This window comes from Oryzias melastigma, linkage group LG6 (genome assembly GCF_002922805.2).
Source record: "Oryzias melastigma strain HK-1 linkage group LG6, ASM292280v2, whole genome shotgun sequence".
Classification (NCBI taxonomy): domain Eukaryota; kingdom Metazoa; phylum Chordata; class Actinopteri; order Beloniformes; family Adrianichthyidae; genus Oryzias; species Oryzias melastigma.
Window position 1 is genome coordinate 19,075,132 of NC_050517.1, and position 26,537 is coordinate 19,101,668.

General features: G+C 40.0%; 2 protein-coding genes across 4 annotated transcripts in view; one reads left to right on the plus strand and one right to left on the minus strand.

The window, feature by feature from the left end:
- The first annotated feature begins 1,041 nt into the window (after positions 1–1,041).
- Positions 1,042–4,252, plus strand: isl2a (ISL LIM homeobox 2a). Its single transcript, XM_024282341.2, has 6 exons — positions 1,042–1,471; positions 1,609–1,798; positions 1,959–2,215; positions 2,448–2,734; positions 3,187–3,354; positions 3,441–4,252. The coding sequence occupies exons 1-6, from the start codon at positions 1,414–1,416 to the stop codon at positions 3,555–3,557; spliced, it is 1,077 nt and encodes a 358-aa protein (XP_024138109.1). The 5' UTR covers positions 1,042–1,413; the 3' UTR covers positions 3,558–4,252.
- A 936-nt stretch (positions 4,253–5,188) lies between these two features.
- The window catches only part of scaper (S-phase cyclin A-associated protein in the ER), a 56,083-nt gene continuing 34,734 nt past the window's right edge, over positions 5,189–26,537 (minus strand). For all 3 annotated transcript variants that reach the window (XM_024280817.2, XM_024280819.2, XM_024280816.2), the window contains 8 exons: positions 21,865–21,988; positions 19,811–20,040; positions 17,383–17,538; positions 13,357–13,591; positions 12,059–12,208; positions 6,668–6,859; positions 6,132–6,180; positions 5,189–6,000 (listed from right to left, as the gene is read on the minus strand). In XM_024280817.2, coding sequence (XP_024136585.1) covers positions 5,900–6,000; positions 6,132–6,180; positions 6,668–6,859; positions 12,059–12,208; positions 13,357–13,591; positions 17,383–17,538; positions 19,811–20,040; positions 21,865–21,988 — 1,237 coding nt within the window. In that variant the 3' untranslated portion in view covers positions 5,189–5,899. The remainder of the gene's footprint in view (positions 6,001–6,131; positions 6,181–6,667; positions 6,860–12,058; positions 12,209–13,356; positions 13,592–17,382; positions 17,539–19,810; positions 20,041–21,864; positions 21,989–26,537) is intronic.

The window sequence follows — 26,537 nt, forward strand, 5'->3', positions numbered from 1 at the left end:
TTTGGTCGTTCAGCGTCACTTTAGCCATATTGTACAATACGTTTTATATTAGTGTTAATTTAATGCTCTTGCCCCAGTATCCCCTTTGTGTATTTTTTTTAAATAATCACTTTACTTTTCTACATAATCAAACTACTCACATTAAGAGCAGGCCAAATTATGGCGTTTCTATTGGGTTTTGAAAATTGAACCTATTTGACATCAAACTGCTGGAAAAAATTGAAACTAGGGAATAAAATCTATAGGTCAAACAAAGGTAACATTTTTAGACAACCAGCTTTCTCCTTTTTAAGGTTAAACAGCAATATATATATATATATATTCCTTTTTTATGATGATGCTGATAACAGTGAAAAAAAAATCAAATTTCCTTATTCGTTTATAAGAAAAAAGTTTATTCTAAAGGGGCAAAACATATAAGACAAATAAAAAGTCTTCACTTTATAAACAATCATTTGGATGAATATAAAAAATATTTGGGGTAAATTATAAACTATAAAAATATTATTTAACAAATAAAAATAAATTATAGTACATACAGTAAAATATCTGTTGCTAAAAAGGTGAGCTAAATGTGTTTTATACATATTTGTTTATTGAGCTTACTAGCATCAAGCTTGTTGTTCTTTTTTTTTAAATTAAAATAAAATAAAAATTCATTTTAAAAATTAAGCCTAAATTTTAAAACAAACAATTGTGGTCTGTCATGCCCACAAACAGCTCAATGTAGCCTAATTTATGGTAAACTCTCTGTGAGGTGTGAGCAATTTCACCCAGTAGAGGGCTCCCTGCTATGGGTCGAGTCTAAAGTATATTGGAGTTACTTAAAAAAAGACAAAAGCACACCAATATTCTCAACAAACAAAATCAGACTGCAATGTGAATACATTTTGCAGCATGAATATGGCATGAACAGTAAATATGCATGAGAAAAGTCATATAATAACCACCCTATGCAATTAAAACACGTTTTCTATAAGTGGAAAGATGTCACTTAACAATAATAAATGATAACATCAGTGTTATAAATAACAAGTGGTGTGTAGGTCAAGCGGAAATTACGCATTGCGCGTCTCCAAACCCCAAACCGCGCGCGGTGACGGTTACTTTAATGCTCAACAAGTTACCAAAAATGTTTTATTAGACCTAGGCATGCGGAGCTGTGGGACAGTGCGAGGAGAGCCAGCCCATAAAGACTGAAGTACAAACAAAGCGGGGGTCCACAGCAGATTTGCATGGCACCCTCTCCCCGGACCCGCAGACGTCACTGCTCGATGATCCCTGTTTTCTCCCCACCTCTCGGAGGAGGACTAGGAGTTCATCATCCAGCCCCGGGACGGGACGGTCTCCTCTGCCGCTCCTCTCCTCCGTCCGTCCGTTTGTCGGCTTTAACGCTCCACTTTGTCTTCCTGCATGGTAGACATCCTCCTCAACACCTCCTTCTTGGATGATATGGGGGATCATTCAAAGAGTAAGGCATTTTCTACTCAACATCCGCAGATGGACTGATGCGACTTTTTTAAAATTTTATTTTATTTTTAATATATGAAGAGTGTTTGGGATGGCCTTTTAAAGCGCTCACGCGCATTGTCAAATTCACCTTCACAGAGAAGTCAGCAATCGCAATGTGTGTGGGCTGTGGAAGTCAAATACACGACCAGTACATCCTGAGAGTGTCCCCGGACCTGGAGTGGCATGCAGCCTGTCTCAAGTGTGCAGAGTGCAACCAGTATCTGGATGAGACGTGCACTTGTTTTGTTCGGGATGGAAAAACCTACTGTAAAAGGGATTATGCAAGGTAAGGAGAAAAGAAAAAAATATTAGCATTTTGATGTTTTTATTTAGGGAAAACTTAAAAAACAATTGCGTAAAAACGTTTTATTTTGAAGGGAGCTTTTCTTGCTTCATGCGCATTAGTCGTCAAACTCGCATGTCACCAGCGTCCTGCTTCTTCCCAGGTTGTTTGGTATCAAATGTGCAAAGTGTAACACGGGCTTCTGCAGCAGTGACCTGGTGATGAGAGCTCGGGACAATGTATATCACATGGAGTGCTTTCGGTGCTCGGTGTGCAGCCGGCACCTCCTGCCTGGAGACGAATTCTCCCTGCGGGAGGACGAGCTGCTGTGCCGCGCAAACCACGACCTGCTGGAGCGGGCCTCTGCAGGAAGCCCGCTGAGCCCGGACAGCCTTCACAAAAGACCACTGCACATATCAGGTAATAATAATAATAATAAAACAAATAATAATAATAATAACAATAATAATAATAATAGTAGTAGGAGGAAATTCGTTTTTATTTTATATTTTAACACTTGTTTTAATTGGTTTAATATTTTCCCAATACAAATTAATAGTTTTACCAGATAATCAAATTTTGTTGGAGAAAACTATGAGGACTTTTGGTGCCTATACGCGTGCGTAAATTTCATTGTTGCGCTCCTCCACAGACCCAATTTCAGTCCGGCATCCCTCCCACCATCGAAACCACGTGCACAAGCAGTCTGAGAAGACAACCCGTGTCCGGACGGTGCTCAACGAGAAGCAGCTCCACACCCTGCGCACCTGCTACAACGCCAACCCCAGACCGGACGCCCTGATGAAGGAGCAGCTGGTGGAGATGACCGGCCTCAGCCCCCGGGTGATCCGCGTCTGGTTTCAGAACAAACGCTGCAAAGACAAGAAGAAGTCCATCCTCATGAAGCAAATCCAGCAGCAGCAGCACAACGACAAAACCGTGAGTGACGCCCCGGAGTATCCATGGAAAACTGGAAATCACTGCGTAAAAGCAATCAGCACCTGCGCGTAACGCGGCCTGTTGGATCACTCTTTCAACATCAACGAGATCAGATTAATTATCTGCATATTATTAATAATAAAAATATTAATAATATCTAGGCACCATTTATAAATCATAATCTAGCTTAAACTTCGAAGTTAAAAACGCAGAATATTAATAGTTTATGAATATCCAATTTTGAAAATTAAAAAAGCGCAGATGAAAGTAATCCGCCAGCATCTGCTGAATGAAACAATCCCAGTTTATTTTATTATAGCTCATGCCGTTTCCTTTTATAGCATACGATATTCTCAGGATTCCTGAGAATAAACCACAGAATGCTGTCAGTCCTGCAGTGATTAAATCTTTGCACAGTTTGAGCAAACTTGGTGTTCTTCTCCATCCTCCAGAATCTGCAGGGTCTGACAGGCACCCCTTTGGTGGCAGGCAGTCCCATCCGGCACGACACCACCGTCCAGGGGAATCCAGTGGAGGTGCAAACTTACCAGACCCCGTGGAAGACGCTTAGTGATCTAGCCCTGCAGACTGACCTGGATCAGCCTGCTTTCCAACATCTGGTACAATTTTTTTGTACATAATTTATGGATGAAAAAATACATTGTTTGAAGTTCTACAGATGTTTACTAATTTTTTATTCCTGCAGGTGTCCTTTTCTGAGTCGGGCTCTTTGGGGAACTCTTCGGGCAGTGATGTGACCTCTCTGTCATCGCAGTTACCGGACACGCCGAACAGTATGGTGCCGAGCCCCATCGACACGTGAGGGAGCCGCAGGGTCAACATGGCGGCTCTCACTGGATGCGTAAAAGACGCATTCACTCCAGACACAATGGATTTATGCTGCGTTAAAGTCTGGAGACCTTCTTGTGCGTCTGAAGCATCGGCACTCCTCTGTTATGGATACAGCGAAAGGACACGACGGGCCTCCTGCAGAGAACACCGGGCCTGAGACGGAATTACTGGGAATATTTGCTGGGATTTAAAGGCCCGTTCGCCTGTGCTGGACCTTACCGTATGTTTGCCCCAAACTTGTACATTTGCATGATCTGTAACGTTCCCTGTCGGCTCCTGTAAATTATTTGGAACAGATAAGCAAATCCATTCACAAAGTTCGCATTTTACGCAGGAGATAAATTATTACTATTTATTATGAGAGCAGACATAGCTGATCTTATCAATAAAACTGTTGATTAACGCATGCGTTATCTATTTGTTCCACGTCAGAAAAGTAAATAAATAGGCTGGAGTGTGCCATTATGGATATAGGGGGGTTTTACGCACAGAAAATTTGGAGAGTAATTGTTAATTTATTTATTTATTTATGTTCACCGATTGCAGAGGGGATTTTATTGAACATTTGTCTTGTGTGTTTGGAACGTCTCAATTTAAGGTTTGAAAAGATTCAAAACTCACTGACAGGTAAAAGTCCTTTTACAAAAACAAACAAAAAAAAAAAAACTTTTCGATGCGTAAAAGCGCAGTGACAAATGAACCCCAAGACTTTAAGTTGGGCTACAAGTCTAGACAGAACACAAGCGGCGGCGGCCGCTTATCTGCATCTGGCATCACCTGCAAAAGGATACAGAGAGTGGACCCACAACAGCAGGACGTGCAGCGGCTCAGCGCAGACGCGACTCCCAGCCTGCGGACGCATCCCGGCGCGCCTCCAGTTTATTTTCATTCCAGCTGGAATCCTGAGCGACAAATTGCCGCAGGACACGAGAGAGCACCCAGGTCAGAGCAGAAACGGACACACTACACCTCAACAATTTGTTGGGGAGGATCGACTTTTGTCAGGGAAGGAAACGAAGCCTCTTTCAAATTAAAAATCCAGTTAAGATACTCAGCTGATAAAATATGGGAACCAGAGAGGACAACACAGAGTTAAAAAAAAAAAATAATGGTTAGAAATCAGATTATTTATTTTGTATTGAATATTTAAGGTTTAATTAGTCAAAATGTAATTTTAAAAGCAATTTAATGTGAATTTCAATATTAACTCTTTCTCACTTATGTTGAAAATAACATTTTTATCCTGACATTGCGGCGATTTATTTAACCACATATTTAAAGTCTTTCAGAAGATTTTTTTTAAACCAGAGCTTGCCTCAATTCAAAGAGCCATGTGAGGTTAAGTGGCTTGCCCAGAGACTCTTCCACTGTCAAAGGTGGAAATCAAACTGATTGAAAAATATGCATTTATCAGAGATAAAGCTGTGGCAAGCATTAACTATAAACATAATAGATTGAGTTATTATTAACTTATTATAAAACTGTAAAATGTGTTTTTAGCATTTGTCTTTAAAATAGAAAATTATAATTAATTTTTGACCAAATTTAAATTTTCCAATAGTGTGATAAACAATATTTTGATTGTTAAAAAAGACAAAAAAATGCCCCAAAACATTTTTATTCAACGTTTTAAAAAGAAAAAAAAAATTAAATTATATTAATTTATAAGTAGCTTCCAACAGGAGAATGTAAAGACAAGTAAACAGCATTTTTAAACACAGGACTGCAGTTGAACTTGTAACTGGCATATTCTTAAGAAATTCAAAGACTTTACAGTCAAACAAAACATGTAAAATAAATTAAACCGTACAAACAAAAACGTTTGGCAAGTAATAAATTACAGTAAGTGAACATACTGGGTTTGAAAATGTCAGCATTTCTGTTTTATAGAACAAGTAGAATGATACAAGTGACCGGGACAGCACAAAACGTGTTAAAACGGAAAGAACATAAGACATTGAAAACACAAATTGTGCAAAATTTCCTTAAACATCAAGATGAGTTTCACGAAATCACCATAACTCCAAAAACCTAGAAGAAGGCTTTAGAACGGGGGTGGGCAGGAAGGGCCGTTGTCCTGCTGGCTTTCAAACAAACTCTGCTTTTACATCTTCTGAGAGGTCACCTGATCCAGGTAATCAGCAAGACAAGTTTATCTGAAAGCATGTAGAGACACCGGCCCTCCAAGCCTGGAATAACGCACCCCGGCTTTAGAAAATAAACATTTGACTAAGTTAAGCATCTTTTCAGATGAAACAGTCTCTACGGTGTCTTCTGTCGTGTGCTTTTTTTGTTTTGTTTCTGTTGACTCCATCACTCCTCCTGTTTCTTGAGAAAAAACTGCAGAGCTGAATCCCACTGATCAGCTGGAAAGCGGTTGGACAGTTCGCAGTAATCCAGCATTTTCTGGATATCTGAACAAACAGAGAAGAATCGTTTTATTTGATTGCACGCTTGACTAAAATTCTTCATTACAACAAAAGCTTTGCATAGAATTCCACAGAAAAAAGAAACATCTAGTAAAAAATAGAAAAAAAAAACATACCTGTATTTGCCGTTTTAGTGTCTGAATCCTTTTCGTTTGAAACACAGTCCTAGATGAAAGAAAAAAAAGATACAATTTAGAGAAAGTTGTCAGTAAACTCAACTTTACTCGGCAAATCCAGGATTAACTAGTTCCCTTTGGAGGAATGTCGCCACACAACAGGGATGAGAGCGGTGAGGGGGGGCAAGACGCCATGCATTATTGCTTTGTTTGAAAGAAATGACAATAGCCTGTCTTCCTTTGAATGCAGGTTAATCTGTCTAAACAGTGGTGTTTGCGGGGAGGTGAGGAGGGCTTGTTGTCAGAGCAGGATGAAGGAGGCGAGCCGTTTGCTGGGAGATGAAAAAAGTGGCAGGTAAATCTAGCGTGAAGGAATCAATCCATCTTGGGGTGAAATCCAAATGAGCCGTCCTCAATTAGCTAATGCACCGATTTAATTGTTTAATGTATTGAAAAATCTAAAAAAAAAAGAATGGTTAAGAATATTATGATTCAGGGAGGACATGTAAAATCTAGAACCACATTTTCCTGTTTACCTGTATGAACGTGGACAGCAGCACGCAGGTCATCTCCTGCTGCAGGATGGCTTTGTTGTGAGAGTTGTTGTAGCAGGCCGAGATGAGCGATGGGAAGAGGACTCTGATGAGGCGCGGGTGACTGAAGTACTGAAAGGGCAGCTGACACAGTTTCTGCAGCACGCTGGGCTGGCGGCCAGACTGCACTATTACCTGGAACACACAGCAAGCAGGGCCAGTCAGCGGCTGAGCGCGCCAGTGGCACTGCTGGTTGTAAATCACTGCTCGCCGCCCCTCCCACACACATGTAAATCTGCCACTAAAATAACACGCAAATAGCTATTAGGGGAAGACCTGGAGGGGGTCGCAGAGCCTCCCACTACACAATTACGGGCAATAAAACGCGATTTTGCTGGTAAAACTGTAACAGAAGGGGGAAAATGCCAAACGCGGGACTGATGTCATCATTAGTGGTTCAAACTTCCCTTTCAAGTTTTGGGATAAGCTCCATAAACAAGTCAAGAGAGCAGTCTGTGCAAGAGGGAAGCTCAGGTTCAGAGGGAATTCACAGTGCAGCTCTGCTGTTAAGGGATAAAGTCAGGGGTGAGAGGCAGGGTTTACTAGCCTCCACTAACACCCCGGCCACCCCGACTTAAAGACCCACTCCAATGAAAACGGTGTTTTTGATGTTTTTAACCTCGTCTTGTGTCATTTTTATCAAGATGCAGGACATACATTAAGAAAAAATAATCTTAAAATTGCATTACTGAGAATTTCTTTAATCAAATCGCGAATCAGGAGCAGATTTGCTTTTAAGAAAATATGCTGGGCGGGGAACAAGCTCCCCTATTCTCTCTATTCTGAAGTCTGATCCTGACTGGATACACGTGCGTCTTCATTTTCCTCGTCCGAACTGGCATCTGGCTCAAAAGTCTACAGCTGGACTGCTTTAATATTGCTCGCCATTTTTGTTGCACCAGTAATATTAGGTTGGGGGTGTGAGACGCTGTAAGCTAGCAGGAGAGAGTGTATACAGAAAACCTTCAACAATAGGGAGGGGGAAAGGGGGCGGCATTGCTCCTGGCTCAGAGGTAAATTTCTAATAAACTACTGCTGCTCTGCAGAAGCTAAGTCCTAGAAAATGACAGTTTTTTTTATTTAGAATAAAAATGGCACAATTATAATTAAAAGACCACTGGGAACATTTTAAATAACTCAAATATGATTGGAGTGGGATTTTAAATAAGCAACACTGTTGATGGGACAAAGTAGTGTCTAAAAGCAAAATGACTTCAAGCTGATTCGATAGATCATAACAACCAAAACAGCCAGAATTCTCTGGTAATTTCGTCTTGAGATTGAGACGATCATCCGCCGCTCTTCTTACTGAATCCCAGGATGCACTGCTTTTACAGGCCGAGACTGCTGGCCCAAGCAACACACCAGCAGGGCAAGGTGAGGTCCAAAAGTCACAGCAACATAAATTCCCAAAATACAACAAAAACAAAAAAGAAATTCCTAATTAAGTTCTTCTATTGGGTTCTCTTTTATTAGACCACTCCAAGTCAGAGCAGTGGGATAAACAAAGTGATCAGTCATTGGCTTATTTAGTTCAGGGTGAAGTCTCTAAGGTGTTCTCAGATGAAAACTTCAAAAAGACACAAAATCGGTTTTATTTCTGATCATAAAAAAACTAACAGCTAGAAAATGTGTGCTTTTTATGAATAAAAAAAATATTTTATTTAACTTTGATCAGTTTAAATATTACAAGTTTGCTATTGAGATAAATCCATTCATTCCAGAAAAAAAACCCAAAAACTAATAAAAAATGTAGGCTCTGGTTATTTTCAAAAGTACAACTGCTTATTTTCAGGACAGTAGTATTTCCATGTTAATTTTTTTCCCTCTAAATCCTACATCAACATTTTATCTGGTCTGCTGAAATACTTCCACTAAGATAAATAAGCAATGGGAGTATAAAAGTTTATATAGCCAAATTCATCAAAAAGCCAAAAACTGTGATTCTGGGAAAGATGAAGAAACTCTTCATTCTTGTTTTTCTTTTTTTTTTTTTAATCCCGAGCATTTAAGCATTATAATTTAGCACCACAGTGAAGAAGTGGATGTTTGAGTTGGAGCTCCAACATGATCCAACCCACAAATCACGCCTGAGATCTCATAATCCTGCACCATGCATCTTCAATCCATCTTCAGCCGTCTGGACAGACGGTCCACCTCTAAGGGCCTGCAGCAGAGACACATCAAACAGAAGGTGGTGGTGGCGGCAAAGTCCGCACGTAAATAAGAGATTTTTCCCGACGACGTTCCAAGCCTCGATTGGACAGAGAGCAACGGCAAATCCAAGACTCTTTCGTGTCTGCAGCGCAAAAGTTCAACATCATAAAATGTGAAACCGGCGTCAGAATCGGCGCATCTGGTCTGCGTAGAACGCAGCAGACCCTGTGAAAACTCAAGGGCCTGCTCTGTTCTTCCTTAAGTTCAGAGACCTGGCTTTTTTTAAGGGGGCTTAACGGCGCTTCCATTACATAACATCCTCACTGTCCAGACTGGCAACAAAGGGGGCGTTAAATTAATGTTCTGGAACCAACAAATTCCTGGGGAAACCTGGGGTGGAAGCCTAAACCAAAACAGGCTTAATAACACGTGAAAAACAAAGTAAGCATCACCATAAATTTATAACAGCTTATCGTAATTGTAAAGATGGGCTTGCAAAGGCACGGCCCGTCATGTGAAGAGCTGTTTTCTCCTTCTGTCTAGACTGTGCCAGCACCTCAGGAGGAGCCAGAGCGGGGCCGTATATCTGACCAATCTAAACCAGATCCAGCGGAACGCCTTCACTGATAAGACGAGCAGTACAAAGCAAACTTAAAATAAACTTTTAAAGCTTTTTTATGACTTCCAAAATGGCTTCTTGAGAATGGGCCGTGTGTAAAAGAGCCTTTCCACAATTAGATACTGTTGACCCAGACATTGACACAGTGAGCCCACCTTGACGTCTAAGGTAATTGGGAGTTGTTTAAAAGCGCACAATAAAACCACATTCTTCTGCTCCGTGAGCTGAAACCATCTCTGCATCCCAGATCTAACTGCTGATAATTCTGCTCTGGAAGAAACTTAAACTTCTACAGTGGCAGCTCTTGACTGAAAGGTTTGAAAAGCTAAAAAAAGAAAAATCTTCATTTCAAGTTGGTTGGACCTACACTCATCCACTAAGTTTACAATGAAGCACTCTGCCGGTCATGTCAGTGTTGCTCTGTTTACTCTGCTAGGTGATGCAGAGTGTGTACTCTTCTTTTCTGGCTCCCAATGGTCTGCACCAGCTACTCTTACCCTGCAGGCAGTGAGGGTTTGGTTGCCTCGGCGGTAATGGACTGCTGAAGGAAGAGTTTCGACATCAGGGGAACAGGAATTTCAGGCCCAAACTTCAGCTCGGGCCTTCAGGGGAGAGGAAACATCCTCAAAGCAAACGGGAAGAAGAGGACTGACCCCGGCGATAAGGCTGAGCTCTGGACATGTGTGTTTGGGATGTCCAGAGACGGCGCATAGCTCGGGGCTCACTCAGAAGTCTAAAGAAAACAGTTTGTGAAACACAAGCACAAAGAAAAGCCAGGTAATCCAGGACGGGTTCCCGGGAAACCAATCCTGCCGACGAAAAACATCAGCACACAGCCAGAAATGAAAAGCTCTTGGATGTTTTTCCCTTTTAATCAAACTAAGAACTTGCGTGAGGATTGTTCCCCGCTTGTGTCTGTGTGGCCTTTTTCCACACGTTGAGTAAAGCAAATGTTTTCTTAAGATTTCCACCTTCGGAAACCGCTGCTTTAAAAGGAAGTAGGAATCAAGTGGGTTAACGTGTCACCAGTTTACAATTAAAGTCCTGTCAGCTGAAGGATCCCACAGATCATCACTGGGGATGAATCATGAATGAATCACTGCAGTTAAAGACAATCAGAGAGAGATCTCTCCACAAGAAAAAACAACAATAATGTTCTATTTTCTTTGGTCAAAAGAACAGCCCCCATAACATTTGTCAGTCTCTCAATTGTTCTTTATGTGACAAGGTGAATTATATGCGCCCCTTGAGCAGAGAGAATACATCAGAACGTATAGAGCCTCTTCAAAGATCTGCTTTTTATGAGCAGCTTTATTTCAAAAGCCGACGTATAAACAAAAGCCGGTGTGCCGTCGGTGATTCAGCAGTCTCTGTGACCGCACAGGCCTTCGCTTGGGCCGCTTTCGTGTCGTGCCAATGCTTACATTAGCTCAAGAAAAGCTCAAGCTGCTCTAAATGTTCTCCTCGCTGCCATCCATCTTGGTGTAGAGCTGAATGGATGTATTCCAGGAACTGGCAGAGATCGAGAGCGTGAAGTTGATCGGGATCCTGTTTCCCAACAATATATGCGTAAATGTTTTTTTTTCCCTTTTCCTAGAGCTGTAGAGGTAAAAGGAGCTGATTTTCTGTAAGGGGTTCTTGGCTGTGAAGGAACAACAGATTTTTGAGTAATTTAGCAAACTCAAATGTTATTTTTGAATGGTCACTAAAATACTTTATTTTTTCTATTAATAACTATGATAATGATAACAAACCCAAATGTCGATGGGCTTTGACTGAGTGACCATATAAAGGTTATCAGACTGGAGCTTGGGTTGCGGCTTGTGTGGGTGAGGCTTAACGTAATCAAAGCACAGCCAACTCTAGCATGGCTAATCAGGGCCCGGTAGACGGGCCATGCATGACAGCCAGCGACACGGCAGCCGCCAGGTTTGCTCCATCACATCCTCCTCACTTCCACAGAGCCCCCCTAAGTAGTTGTAACACCAGGGCAAGCACACTGCTCTGCTTTACCCGCCGGGGGAACAATGGCTCGCTCTGTGGGACAATAGACGACACGCAGACCAAAGGCAGGAAGGTGCTAAGGCATGAATCTTTAAACAGGTGCTTTTTGTTACGGTTACAAAACTAGACCCTTTTTCTGACAAATAATACATGAGAAGAACAATAGTAAGATGATATCGCCCGGCTCTCCTCGCCAAGTTGACTGATTTACACAACTTAAAGCATTAAATAAAACTCGTGCTGAGAGAATTCTGGGATCAAATGACGGAAATGTCAGAGTCAGTGGTCCAAAAACTGCTAAAAAAATTGAGCGACAAATGAACAAATCATATCATATTATGTTTTTCTTTTAAAAAAAAATTGAAAAACCTTTTACAAAACATTAGGAGGATTAAAATATTTGCCCTTATTTCAATAAATTTGATAAAATTACAAAAGAAACAGCTAAAAAAAAAAAAGAATCTTTATCCAAGATAGTTTTTTTTTTTTTAAGTACTTTTGCGTATTTCACATCACTGAAACCTCAAAGCAGACCGGTTGTGTTGCTGGTTTACCTGGTTGTCAGGATGGTTAACAGTAAAGTATCCCACGCAGATTATGACTTCGTGCAGCAGCTCTTCAGAGGAATGCTGGGTACAGTACCAAAGCAGGGAGCTGACGATGTGCCGGAAAGCCAAAGACAGTCCCTCGGCTCCTAGAACAGACTTTTCAGCCACAGACAAAGCAAGTCAGCTTACGGTAACGCAAACATGCCGTACACAACTGTAACTGCAGAGAGTTCCGTAAAATAATGACGCGAGTCAATAAAGAAAGCTGCACGTTTTGCTGGTGGGATTATACGTGGTGCAACGGAAATATTCCTAAGAAGTGAGAAGCTAGGCGCACCACACAGACAGTATTTATTAAACATGTCAGGGTGACAAAGCACCATAGAATCACTTAAAGTTGGGCGGGTTAGCATTTTAACTTGCATAAACACATTACCTGTGGAGCAAAACAAATTTAGTAAAAAAAAAAATAATTTGAGGAAAAAAAAACCTAGACAAGCATAAACTAGATTTATATATTTTTAAGTTCTTCTCTACAAATTTCTCGATTGCGACGGATTTGTGACTCTTTTTTGCAGCTCATTATGTCAACATGCAAGAATCACAAATCCTAATCCTGTACGCTGGTCGGGGCTCTTTGAAATTCCTGCCGTAGCAGTAATGCTCCACAAACGGCAAGAATTTTGATCAACCACTGACTGAAGATGCATTATAACTTATGCAGTAAAGTAACGTGAAACCCACCATAATTACATCTTCCAGCCATGAAACCTAACATAATTTACCGTGTTCATAAAACAGCAGTACAGAATTGTTCCATTTTTGCAGCTGTTTTGAGTTGCCCGAGTGTGGCGGGTCAGTGACAGGACGCTGCTTCAAAGAAATCACCCCACGGCATTAAAATCATTAACAGCATTCTGGTTTGCTTCTGAGGTTTTTTACTATTTATATGGTGATTTAGCCTAAGGAAGCCTTTAGCCCTATCCTCCCTTGGGGTGTGTAGTGTATTGCACCCAGTGATAATCCCTTGTTGCAACTGCTGACCTCAGCTAAAACGTCTAGGGGTCCTCGTGTTTATGCCCACAGGTCACTTTAATCCAGAGCAAACCAGTTTCTCCTGAAGTAGCTCCTAAAGTAATCAGCATTTGATTATGGAAGTGAATTTATGATATTCAGGTGAAAAAGAAAGAAATAACCACAATTTAAAAAATAACTTCTAAAAAACTTTTAAATATATATTTGAAAAAGGATTAAGAAACGGAATCATTAAAAAAAATTGTGCCAGTTTTACATATTATAATTACCTGGAAGGCAGACAGGTCGAGAAGGGCAAAAATGTTGAGGAAGCGAATGCCATGCAGAGCCACCTGGATGACCCCGGCGCTGTAGGGCTCCTGACTCTGGGAAGCAGACTCTGGTGAAAACGTGTGTAGCAGAATACAGTACAGAGTGTGGACCACTCCGACGAGGTCGGTTGACTGAAGGAGGGTCGTCAGTCCGGTCGGATCTTGGCGTTTATTGTCAAAAATACTAGACGGACTGTGGAGAAAAGGAAAACAAACATTAGCAAAAAATGGAAAAAAATATGTAGGACAGTGACAAAAGTTTAAGACATTTGTTAAATAAGTGGTTTCATTAAAAGTGACTCAATCCTTCCAGCTGGATTGTTGTGCACTCTGCATGACGTACTTAAAATATCCAGTAAGCAAAGCAACAGGATTTTTCCACCTGACCTCATCTTTAGCTTTCATCAGGCAGTAACAGCTGGGCAAACAAATATCATTATATTACCAGCCCCAATAAATGAATAAATCTATTTGATTTGAAGCCAACTGGATGTGTCTCATCACTTTTTGGAGACTGTAAGAACACGATGCAAAACCTCTTGTCAGAGTTAAAGTAAATTAGAACACTATTTTTTTTTCCTGCAACATAACCATGCTCTCCATCACTTTTGACAATTATATACTTGTTTATTTGCTCGTCCAGATCTCCCTGGATTTTTCCTTCCTCCTGTTGCTAATTTTTCATTGGTTTTGGCTCTCTGTGAACTCTCTCTCTCACCAACTGATCAAACGCCATTTCTTTTACTTGATATCTGGATGTAATATATAATTTTTTTGGTGAGCCTCATCATACATTCATCTTTAAGAAACTTGAATGCATTGGTGAGCTAAAAAAATTAAACCGTTTTTTCTTCAGTTTAGGAAGTTTTAGAAATTACATTAAAAAAAAACTGAACACATTAGGAGCTTTGGTGGTTTTTGTCCAATATCAGATAACCATTAACCTTCTATTCTGAGGTAATAACTGTTCACTCTGAGGTTAACACCAACCAATAACAATAAAACCTCAAATTTTTCCTTTCATTAGTTAGTAGAAATATTTTTGCAAATTTTTTGAATGTTTTTTTGCCTTGTGTTGATGGAAAACACAAAACAGCCTTTACCCTGGCAGATTTTATTTGATTTGAACTGAATACTGCAAATAAAATTACATTTATTTATATTGAGTCCTTCATAGATGAAATCAAAATGTTTTCCCAATATAAAACATTTCCAAATGTGGTGCATTAGATTACATAAACTCTTCATGTAAATGTTGGCTCTGCACATTTGTATCTTAGTCATGGCAAAAAACGTCAAGCTCTTTCATTCACAAACAAATGAACAAAAAAATAAAACAATTTTTAGTATTTTGTCGAATCATCTTTAAATATTTTTTGAACATTTTTATTTTAAATGTGTTGTTATGGAACACATTTTCATACTAGATGAGACAAGAACAAACTAAAGAAAAAAAGGGGATTCTAACCAGAAGACATTAACCAGAGATTGTGGCTGGGATTAGGTCCAAAAGCTGCAGTCATTGGACATCAATACCTGGTGAGCTGGGTGCTTTGCTAAAATGTAGACGGATTAACATGTCTCCAGAGTCATCTGCTCAGTTGTGACACTTGCTACTTAGAATGAAGGCTAACATAGTTGCTAAAGAGTAATTGTAATAATTCACCTCTAAAGTAAACAGCGTGTCAGGCACTTTAGGATTTAATGAGCAAATATGGGGAGGGTACGTCCAGTTATTCAAAAATATGTGTAATAAAAACAGTTTAATGCTTTTAAAGAAGTGAAAAATACACTGGAAAGGATTTATCTTTCACAAAGTCCCTGAGATTAAACGTTTACAACAATCAGGTGAAAATCTTAAGTAAACGGTGAAGATTTAGGAATAAGGTCTGCAATCCGGAACAACGCATCAATGTGTTTAGTCGTTCATTCATGCAATACCGGACGGACGATATATCAAATAAGAATGGGATTTCTGCCACGCTTTTTTAAAACTTGACCAAATTATTTTGTAAACTGTTACTTTTATAGCTCAGAGGCATTTGGAACTGAGAATTCATAGAAGAGTTGCTCAAACAATCATTTTTCACATTAAAAATACTGTTGAAAAATCAGTATTTAAAGATTTTATTGGAGGATCTCCACAATCTTCAGTCAAAATAAAAAATTCAGACACTAATCAAAACCACCATTCAATTCAGGGTCTGCCTAGTGTTCATATGTTGCACCAAATATCATATTTTTCCCTGATTAAGTAAAAATAAAATACTTAATGTTTGTGGAACTTTTCATCCATTCAAATGTTTTCATAATGGGGTTTGTTTTCATCAATTCAATTCAGTTCAGATTTGGTAGTAACGTATTGATGGTTCACTTTTCATAACACGAAGTGCTAATGAGTGACCACGAAATATATAGTAGTAATTGTGATTTGTGCCCAACCATAATTATATCACACCAAGTCTGTCATTTATTGAAATAAATCCAAATTCTTCCCCTATCCCTCCAATTGTAGGGGCATTTGGAGGGGTAGGGGTGTTCGAAATGATTTTTTGAAGGGGAAACCTAAAAACCTAAATGGCTGAGGGATACAGAGCCCTTCGCCGCAAGTGTGTTCTTCGTCAACGCTGTGCACGTCAATGCTTTTTGTTTAAGCCTGACTTTTCAAAGTTATAAAACTGATGTTGGTATGTATTTTCCGAACGCTGTAGATGTATATGACCGACGACTATTGATGAAGTCATCCAAAGGGAGTGACATCCAAATTAGAAGACACTATTTTTCTCACAATTCTCGTTTTGGAGGTCTAAATGTAGTGGTACAGCAAAGCCTTAGGGGGAGGGGAAGAATTAGGATTCAGCCAAAAAGATTTACGAGATATTCACAGCTTCTGCATTTTCCGCAAAGTATTGCGCTGGTATCAGGTAGCAACAGTCCAGCGTAAACACCACTGCATGAACAAAAACCTAAATTTGGCACTTTCTATTCCTCTACTGAACATTGGAAAGACATTTCAATTGAGTTCAAGGAGCATAAGTGACCATGTCTCCATTTGGAGACACATGTCAAGTTCCACGTGTGCTCCTTGGGATTCACAGGCAACGAGGAAAATCCAAAGCTAATACGTACGGACGATTTAAGGCTACTGCCTTGATTTGCAGCCTTGTAGAATGGAGGGCGTGTGACCTCGAGATGGAACCTGCGTTGCGTGCTGATACTTGACGTTAGCCAACAGGCTTTGTGTGAAATATGCTGCTAGGCAGGAACACGGCCTCCTAATGCCATTATAATCCCCTGACACAGCAACTGGCATGGTCCAAATAGTCCTCCAGCTCCAAGAGTGTTTTTGTAAATGAGACACAAAAAGCCTTAGCAGAACGATCTTACCTCGCTTCACTGGCCAGGGTGTCAGACTTTCTGAAGGTGTGCTGTCACAGTATAAAGTGATAAGACGTTTTTTTTTTCCCTCAGAAAAAGGAAGATGAAACCTGCTAGTGTAGACCGCCCACTAAAATCAATGTGAAATGCTCTGCGACATCGGCTGTGCTTTCTTTCTTTCCTTCTTTCTTTCTTTGAAGTCAGGAATCGTGGTGCTGATGTCCCCCTGGTGCGGCTGTGTGCTTAGCCCCTGTCGGCGGCGCCACTGAACCTCTATAAGTGGAGGTCATCGCAGCACACGTGGGTGGGCTCCCCCCCTCCCAGCACTACGAGCTAAGGTTTATGGTGAGTGACAGAGCGCTGGGTCAAGCAGATGGATATCTCTACCTGCACTATAACGACAGCTTAGCCAGTCTGGTGGCGGGAGTAAATGACCTGTTGGTTAATTGCGGAGGAGCCACACTTTTTGCGCGACCTGGTCCTCCCGGACCCCTCTGAGAGTAAAATACAGACAGTGACTCATGCTCTGTCTTTACTCTAAAAGAGAGGGTAGTGTGAACGTTTGTCCGGGAAGGATCAAAAGTTCACAGAGGGGTTTTAGCTCACCGTACAGTCACGACGAAGCACAGCCTGCATATGCTGTGCAGCATGGCCGACGCTTGCTGGAGGAAAGCAGACATCTTGGGATGCTCGTCTACGGGACTTTGGATGGACAGGAAACACCCATACAGCTTGTCAATCAAACCCATGTTGACGATGTAGCTGCAGTAAACAGGACAAAAAGAGAAAAAAAAATGATTCCTTGCTCTGAGAATAGGCACTCAGACAAACAAAGACCAGCACTGTGCAAACTTTCACAACACTGCAGCTGAAAGCCAATACCTCACCTAGGCCCTCCACCCCCTGCTATTACTGTGATATCTTCAATTTGTCTTTGCCAATGACAGGACTCCTGATCATGTTCCCTGTATTCTTTCAGCCACAAATCACTTCTAATAGTGTCATTAGAGGGCTGTTGTGTCCCTTGTGCCAGCCCAGCTCCAGGCCCCTCAACAGTCTGCTGACCTGAGGCTACTTTTCTAGAAGCTTCTGGTATGCAGGGACCTTGCAATACTGACAGTTTATAGAAACCCCCGAGTGCCCCAGAAGTCAATGAGGGCTTTCAGGTTCCAGTGCCGGTCATTAGGAAGTCAGTGATCATCGTCTCATCCCTACTTTAACTCTTCTTTTGTCTGTCAGTCACCGATCTGCACGAAACATAAATATAGCTTTACTGGCCTCTGGAAAAGTTCATTACTTTGTTGCTTCAGATTATTTGGACATTTCCTCGCTTTTTCTTTCTAAAAGCTTGAATAAGTTTGACATTAGCTCACATTTTCTCTAAGAATTAACTGAAAATAAAACAGAGTAGCCAGAAATAAACAAAAAAGGAAGTGTTTTCTTTTTTTCTCGGTGATGTATGGTCTGGCATGATGGAGGACTGTTGCAGAAGTTCAAAACATTTTCATCTTTTGTCCTTCCTCACACATGCATTAGAGGACAGTTGATGTAAATCCTGGGTTTGTACTTGGGATTATCCGTCTGACGACACAATTTTTCTCCGACACCCCCGTCTGCGGGGTTAGGACTGGGTTAGAGGATGAGATTGGCTGGCCTGTGCTGCTGTTCTGTCCACATGAATCATGCTTTGTAGGAGGTGTGGTGGAAAGGCCGTACTAGTCGACAAGGTTTTTTTTTTTTCCTTTATATTGGGTCTGCCTTTCCTCATGGTCCTCACTTCTGCATCACAGCTTTGGAAGTCTTTTTTTTTCCTGTTTCTGCTGCTTTCTTTCATAAACTGATCTTACCAAAAACTTCAGCTAAATGTGTGGAGAAAGTATGTTCTGGAAGAATGCCAGAGCACACCTCATTCTCATCCCGACTCCCGTTCTAATTCTACTTGGACAGTTTCCAAATGATTGGATATTCTGTCATCCTACTCCTTACATACAGTCTGCTCTAGAGAAAACCGAGTTTGGCCAAGGGCACATTCAAACTGTCAAAAAAATTACAGCGTGTCATCTTTTGCTAAGCATTTCTCCTTGACCTTGTAGGGGAATGTTACAAGGTGGAGTAAAGGCAGCTGCTGACAGTCAGAGTCAAGGGAAAACAAATTCAGATCCATTCTCATTAATGTGGATGGGGGGAGGTAGTAGTGTCATTTTAGAATATTCAACATAAACTATTAGTGATGCTGATATGTTAATTTGTTATTTTTTTTACCTATATTTACTGAAATATTTACATTTAATTTTAAATCTTTGAGGTAGGGTTGGGCAATAAAATGATAACGATAACTATCGCGATAGAACTTTTTCTTTATAAGAAATGAGTCCATCACGATAGACTTTACTTTTGAAGTGTCCGAAATGAACGCTCGCCAGTTGAGAGCATTTCTGAGAATTTCCTTTTAGTTTCTAATTTTTCTAATTCTAATTCTACTTTTCATAGGATGTTGACAAAAAATATTTCAGTTTTATGCTTGTTCTGTAAAACTTAAACATTAGAATGTATTTGTAGAATTAATCATTTGTTTTTAAATGGTCAGTTTCTGTTTTACTTATGTTCTTTTTTGAAACTTGAAACATTTTGATTTAATTTGCAATCAAGTTGGTTTATATGCATTTAGTTTTTTAGTTATCTGAAGAAAAATGTTGCATCATGTTCATTTAGTGCATCTTTTGTGTTTAAAGTGTAATAGGAAATAAATGTTTAACTCTAAATGGCCTGCAGTTGATTACACACTCCTCTTATGAGCCACAGAACGCTCAAATTAGACAAAAATAGTTAGTTGATTTATATCAGAATATTTATCGTTATTGGAAGATATGATAAAAAAAAAAAAAACGACATCGCAATATAAAAAATTCTATATCGTTCAGCCCTACGTTGAGGTAGTTGCAGCTGATTTGTGCTTAGGATTTAGGAGGATGTTTGTGTGTGTTTTACACTGAAGGACAAAGGAAGCAGCACCACAGTGCTGGAGTTAAAATACCTGATTAGATCTTGCGCACGAGTGTTGAAGGACTCTGTGACCGAGCTCTTGACCTTGGCATCTGAAGAGGAGATCACTGGGCTTCCGCCTTTTCCGACGTCGGAGTTGTTTGGCCACAGTGACTCCAGGATGCCAGCAATGGTCTGAAGCAGGCCCGTGGTCAAACCCTCAAATAGAAGTTTGTTCACGCTGCGACCAAATATGGACTTGTCTTCATCAGGGACAAAAAGCTATTCAGAAAAAAAGGGTTGAAAAGGTTTTAATTTAAACATTAGTACTCATTTAAAGAAACAATCCAAATGACTCATCTTTAGATAGTATGAAGAGTATTTACAAAAAAACTAAATGTTTTAACCAACAGAATCATATCAGACATAAATGGAGTTCAGGATTTCAAATATAGAGCCTCTGTTTCGCGTAGAGTTTTAAAACCTCCCCGCTTGGTCTGATGGTTTGGCCAAACGCTGACAGCATAGGTAAATCCACCGACATTCTCCACAAATCGAATTAAACAGGGGCATGCTCGTATGGCAGTTCGACCCCCACTGCTGCACTCTGTTACTCACATACCAAAACAGAGACAAACACACAAGTGCAGGAAGAGATAAAATTAAGAAAAAATACAATCTGATTTGAACTAAATGGGAAAGTTTATTATAATTCCCTCCTATGGAACAGGTAGATGCATCGATAACCGTTTAGCCTGATTTTTAATTTGTGCAGCACGCAAAGAGAAGAGTTAATTTATCTGCTGCAGTGCTGCTGGATATGTCCGTCAGCAGAGCAGCTGCTGGGATAAGTTTTATATAAACTGGTGCACACAGAGCAGCCTCTCCCTCTGTGCCCTAAGGAAATATGACTGCTTTGGATTGGAACTCCACTGAAGAAGGAAGCCCCAGAAGAGTTCATGCATGCACCCACGGCCCGGCGCGTTGTCCTCTCTGTGCTGCGAGCGTAGGCGGCCTCGGTGAGCCGCCACTGTTGGATGTTTGGAGTGAGCTGGTGTTTACAGTGCTTCTAACAGAGTGCTGAAGGATGTGGGCTGACATGTCGCCGCAGTGCAGCCTGCCCGACTGACTCTGCTCTCACATTCCCTCTGTCAGGAGGCATCCATGGAGAGGTTGGGCAACAGTTTCTTACTCGATAGTTTGTGCTTTTCTCTGTCTTTCATCAACACCATGCAGGCAAAACAGTTTAGCAAAAAAGCTACGATATGAATGTCAACTGTAAGAAAAAGAGAAAAATCAATGTATTTAAAAACTGGTCGTCTATGCTATAAAACTCTAGTTTTTTTGCCAATATAAAACAATTTGATGAAAAACTCAGAAGAATACAAAAAGACTTGCATCATCATTAACAGATGTTTTTTTTCCCTCAAAGAATCAGCAGCAAATGTGACAAAAATCAGAAAAGACACTTCAATTTGCAAGGAAAAAAATGTTTTTTTCTTGTAATTAAAATATTATTGGCTCTTTTTTAAAAACTTTGTTTTTGTGATTGCTGGCATATAGTGCCATTGTTTCTGTATGCCAAAATAAATGCTTGAAGCCTGAGGTAAATGCACATAAACATGCTTTATATTATTAAAATCACAGTGTAGAATCATTCATCTCTGAAAATAAATTAACACATTTTTATTCAAAATGCAAAAAAAGATGACTTAATGAAATCTTTTACTAATCTCATCAATCAAAATAATTACTAAAGTAGTAACCAAAGGCACCAATTAACAATGCTGCTTTTATTTTTCTCACGACTTTTAAGGCGTTTGTGTTCTAAACCGTTCCACTCACAGACTGTTTAGTTTAGCAATGCATTACTCATCTGTAGCTGTTTTTTTCTTTTTTACAGTCCAAGAAAGTTTTTTTAGCAGTGGACGATGTGCAGCACTGTGATCAACACCCAGCTAGTCAAAACTAGTGATAATCCCATTTAATTATTGATTTTTTTTAAACAAAACAAATTTAATTACATGGGATTAAAATATCATTACAGTATTTTTTTTATTTTACACACCACATCTTTTTTTCAAAAAGGTGTGCTCATCAACTTACAGTTAACTGATGGAACAGCAGGTCTATAAGAAGGACGATCTTGTTGGTAAACAGCACATAGGAGCAGTTGGTGGGACAACAGGAACATGCTAGGTAGTAGGCGTTTTCCACAGCACACAGAGATCTAACAAAAAAAGACACAAATGAATATTAGTGACAAGTTTAAACTCAACCCTCAGCGTGCACTTTATCCAGATGATAAAAATGTATGTTTACATAAAAAAGGAAAGTTGTGGTTCCCCAAGGGTACCTTTTCCCCTCGAATGTAGAGAAAGACTAGAACGTTAGAGGAATAAAACACTTGTATAAGCTACTTGACATGGAAACTCCCCTCTACAGCCACCTTCAGAGGTGATGAGTACAATCTCAGCCCCATCTTGGCAGAGATAGAGCAGCATTTCCGCTGGAGAGATAAAACAATTTCTCTTAGCAGGTCCTCACAACAGCCTTGCAGCCTCAGGCAGCAGCCAGCGCTGCGCCAGCCAGCCAGCGTGCCTCTGTATTTTGTCTGCCTTAAAACAAGCCCCAGAGAAGATTAATGCTTCAGATAAGTGACCAATCATTCTGCTGAGACAGCTACTCCCCCTCACCCCGTTTCATCAGTTAATATTTTCTGACAACTGTATATTTTAGCCATTGGAGAAATAGCATGTCCTATCTGCTCGCTAGATGAATGGAATCCCTCTCTCCAGTGCCTAAAGTAGGATGTGTTTACTTCAACCAGTAAACATTTTGATATCTACCAAACCTTCACATCTGACGTGCATTTAAGCCCAACCATGCTGGCATGGTGGAGGGAAAAGTATTAGGTGAGAGGCTAACAGAAATCTGTCAAAATGTATGTCATATTTAGTAGTTCATTTGCACATTTTGGCACATTGATAAAGACACAGTAGAGTCACACTTGAGAGATGTGGTATGTGTTGTTAATGTGAGAAGTAAAACATTCTGTGATTACAAAATGTTTAAAACAGACTAAAAACTTCAAGAGTTTACAAGTTGTTTTATGAATATAATTTAATGTGAAAAATGTTATCACAGTGAAAAAGGTTAAATCTTGAGACTTTAGCAAAAAAAGTGCAACATGAGAATCCAGAATTCGCTGAGAAGCATCAGATTCTCCAAAATTGATCCTCGAGTGTCCATAGGATCCATTTATGCTTCTATGCAAAAACCAAAACAACAGTTCAAATATTTTAAATCACACACTAGTTTGAAAGGACAGCTCTATGGATCTTAAGTTGAATTTAAAGTGGATGTTCTTGTAAAGCAAAGTGCAAAGGAAGACATATTCTCAGATTTAGGAGTATTCTTTTTTTTAGAAATGATGGATAAAGTTTATGTTGGTTAAACAGCACATATAACAACCAAACAAGAGGATATCAACTACAGCTCACTTTTTTCAGATTTCAAGACTCACTCCAATGAAAATGGTGTTCTTAACATGTTTGTGTAGTATTTTTCTCATGATGGAGGACATTTATTAATATGAATATAATCTTAAATTATTAAAATAATTTAGATTAAAACTACGCTCCTAAGCATTTCTTTATTCAAATTGTGATGGATCAGGAGCAGATAAAAAGCTGCAGTTTGAAAAAGCTAAAGTTTGTGACGCAGTAACTCCCAAGGATGGGTAAAACTCTCTCTGCTCCGCTCAGACTCTAAATCTTCCACTTAAAAATAAATAGATCCATTAACATCTTCATTTTCCCCTTTTCAAAAGCCATCTGGCTCTAAACTGTTTGGCTAGATAGCTACAATATCGCCGTTTTTTTCCTACGCTAATGTTAGCTTGGATTTGTGAGCTAGCAGAAGAGAGTGTTAACAAGGGAAAGCTGGGATATCAATGGAAGATTACTTCCGTGCCAACAGAACCCAGAGGGGAATCTCTAATGAGCTCCTACTGCTCTGCAGAAAATATGTCTTAACAACACAGGCTTTTGGATTTGGACTAAAAACTCCATAATCATAAATAGAAGACCACTGCAAATGTTTTTACAATAGATACAAATATAGTTGGAGTGGGAATTTAACGGTTTATATATATATATTAAAGGTAAAGCTGGATACATTGAAGCCAGACTATGAAAAGACATGGCTTTTCCATCATCTTTTACTGGCGTGTATTATTTTCTGGGGTGATTTTGAGACCCGGACTGTGGAAGATTGGTTCACAAAGCTTGTATAAAGTTTTAAAAAAAAAAACTTAACTATGAAGGTAAACATGTGCCAAAACACACAAGCTTAAATCACACACACAAGTTTGAAGCAGAGACACATGTACAACTGAATGTGAAGTTGTAGGAAAAAGAAGAACATGAGAAAAAAAAATGTACTTGTGGAATATAATGTGGGAAATTGCTTCACATGTGTGTAAAAATGCTCTAATGTGAAAAAAAAAACACAAACAAACGCAATATTTAATTTGAGGTCGTGGGGGAAAAAAAAATCAAGCTTGTAGACTGTGTTAAAAAAAAAAACTTTACTTTTAGGCTCAATTTTCTTCTGTAGAAGAGTTTCCCACAAACGGTTTGAGAGTCTCCGTGTCATTCTGACTTGTGGCACACTCCCTGCAAGATATATGTGCCAAAACTAACTTGTGTCAGAATGTGGGGAGGAGGGGGTGAGGGAGGTGGGCAGAGGGCACTCTCATCGGAAAATCAACCAATCAGGGGACAGGAGATCAAGACGCTGTTTCAGTGGTGGCGCACCAAGTGGGGTTAAGTCACTTCAAAATCCTATTTTGATACTTCTTTTTATTTTTTTTAGTAGTAAATATACAATGCATGTTGAAAATCAGCCACGTTAAGCGATTATGCATTTAGCCTTTTAGTTTTTTTTTTTTAATTCTTCCTTTTACACATCAAAAAAGTCACTCGGTTTCTAACCTTAATTTTTACATGGGCCACTTTTTCATTCTTTTTTCTTTTTTGAATGATTGACCAAGCTCCTTTAGGATAGCCCCCCATGCAGCATCATCATTCTGTCTGGAATAGAATAAACACAGGTCTCAAATAGATGCCCGTCTGTCTCTAATAAACGCCGGACCGGCTGCCAAATTTTTGGAATAAATGCCAGGACTACTAAAGGAAGATGTACTGCAAGTGGTTCTACAGTGAATTGGTGACCTGTTCAGGGTGTACTTTGCCTTTGTCCAGTGACAGCTGGGACACACTCCAGCGACCCCAATTAGGATGCAGCACATCATTCTTTTTATTCCCAAGACTGATTTCGTTCTTGGAGTCTGTAACAATTTCCATTTTTATATCCCTGGAATTCTTCTGAAAAGGATCATAGACACACAAAGGGGTCAATTTTACTTTGCCAACTTCAAATCTTCTAATCCAAGCGAATCTGAATAATGTAGGAAGAATAAGAGCTCTTAAAAATGAAAGATTACACACTAGTCATATACGTGTTGGATTTAATCCAAAGTAGGATGGTCTTCTGGCTTTACGAGCTTGATCTAATTGAATCACGTGATGTCTGGCAAGACAAATTGGGTCCTCAGATCAAATGTAATGAGCATGCAATTGCTTTGTAACAAAGCTAATCGGGCTTGTCTTTGGTTGTCTCGTAACAAATGAGGAGGCTGTCAAACGCATGTCTTGAGTTATGCCCTTACACCAGCATGTACAATGAACCACCACTGCGATCTGCATCAGGTTTCCTCCCACCTAATTGACCTTGATGAGCATGACACTCGATAGTGGGATTCCCAGAGAAGTTGCACTATCAAAAAGGCCCCTCAGTGACAGCTCCAGTCAAAGATTTTGAGGGACAATTTGGTAAAGTGCCACACCACTCTTTCTCAAGTTTCAGAAAAACCTGAGGAGTCTGATGCGTGTCAGTGTATCTTAGCAGGCCAAATTCCTACACCACGACGGGTTTCTCCTTACAGAGATAAAGCTGCACACGTTTCCCAAAATTTACATAAACGAGTTCTGCGTCAGCTCACGTCAAGCTTGGTCAATTTTTGGCTAAATGCCCTAAAAAAATGCTCACAATTTCTAACACCCGGGCTCTTCCGAGAGAATTAGGCAACATCAACAGACCAGGTACCATGTTTTCCCACTAAATCTCTTTGGGTTGGTAAAAACATAAGACTGGAGCAGTCCTGATCCTGTCTAACCCCTGGACACCCCTCCTGTGGGGCTCAGACATGGTAGCCCACAAGATGACTGTGGGGATAAGAAGTATAAATAATCTCTGAATTTATATTACTAACAGAAAAAAAAGAGAAAAGTGCTGTTGAAGAAAAGAGTTTAGATGCAGAATACCTTCAAAATTCCCCCAACTTAAGTAATATGGAAAAATCCAGACGCAACAGCCATAAAGACGGTTTTTCCCCAGGAATGATGTGTATAGCTGTGGACTGTGTCCATCTTTCATCCCAGTCAATTTATTAAAGTAAATGACCAACTCTGTTAAGTTGACAGCAGAATAGCAAGCATGTAAAAGGTTCTTTATGCTTTCTATCACTGCCTCCAGTTATCAGCCCCGAGATCGGTGCCCCTCAACCCGAGTCTCACATTCCTTGCCCCATTCTGTATGTTTCCTATGTGTGTAGTCAAGCCTGACAGGAGCAGCGCTGCCGAAATCTGACTAACATCCAGATCAGGTTGAGCCCTCGCCTCTTAAACAGGGGAAGAAAAAGAATCCTAAGCCAA

Bases quoted from the DNA above. Each gene is read 5' to 3' on its own strand.
- isl2a (XM_024282341.2), top strand. From the start codon at position 1,414: ATGGTAGACATCCTCCTCAACACCTCCTTCTTGGATGATATGGGGGAT. The intron at 1,472-1,608 runs GTAAGGCATTTT...TCACCTTCACAG, and splicing joins TATGGGGGATCATTCAAAGA to AGAAGTCAGCAATCGCAATG. The intron at 2,216-2,447 runs GTAATAATAATA...GCTCCTCCACAG, and splicing joins AAGACCACTGCACATATCAG to ACCCAATTTCAGTCCGGCAT.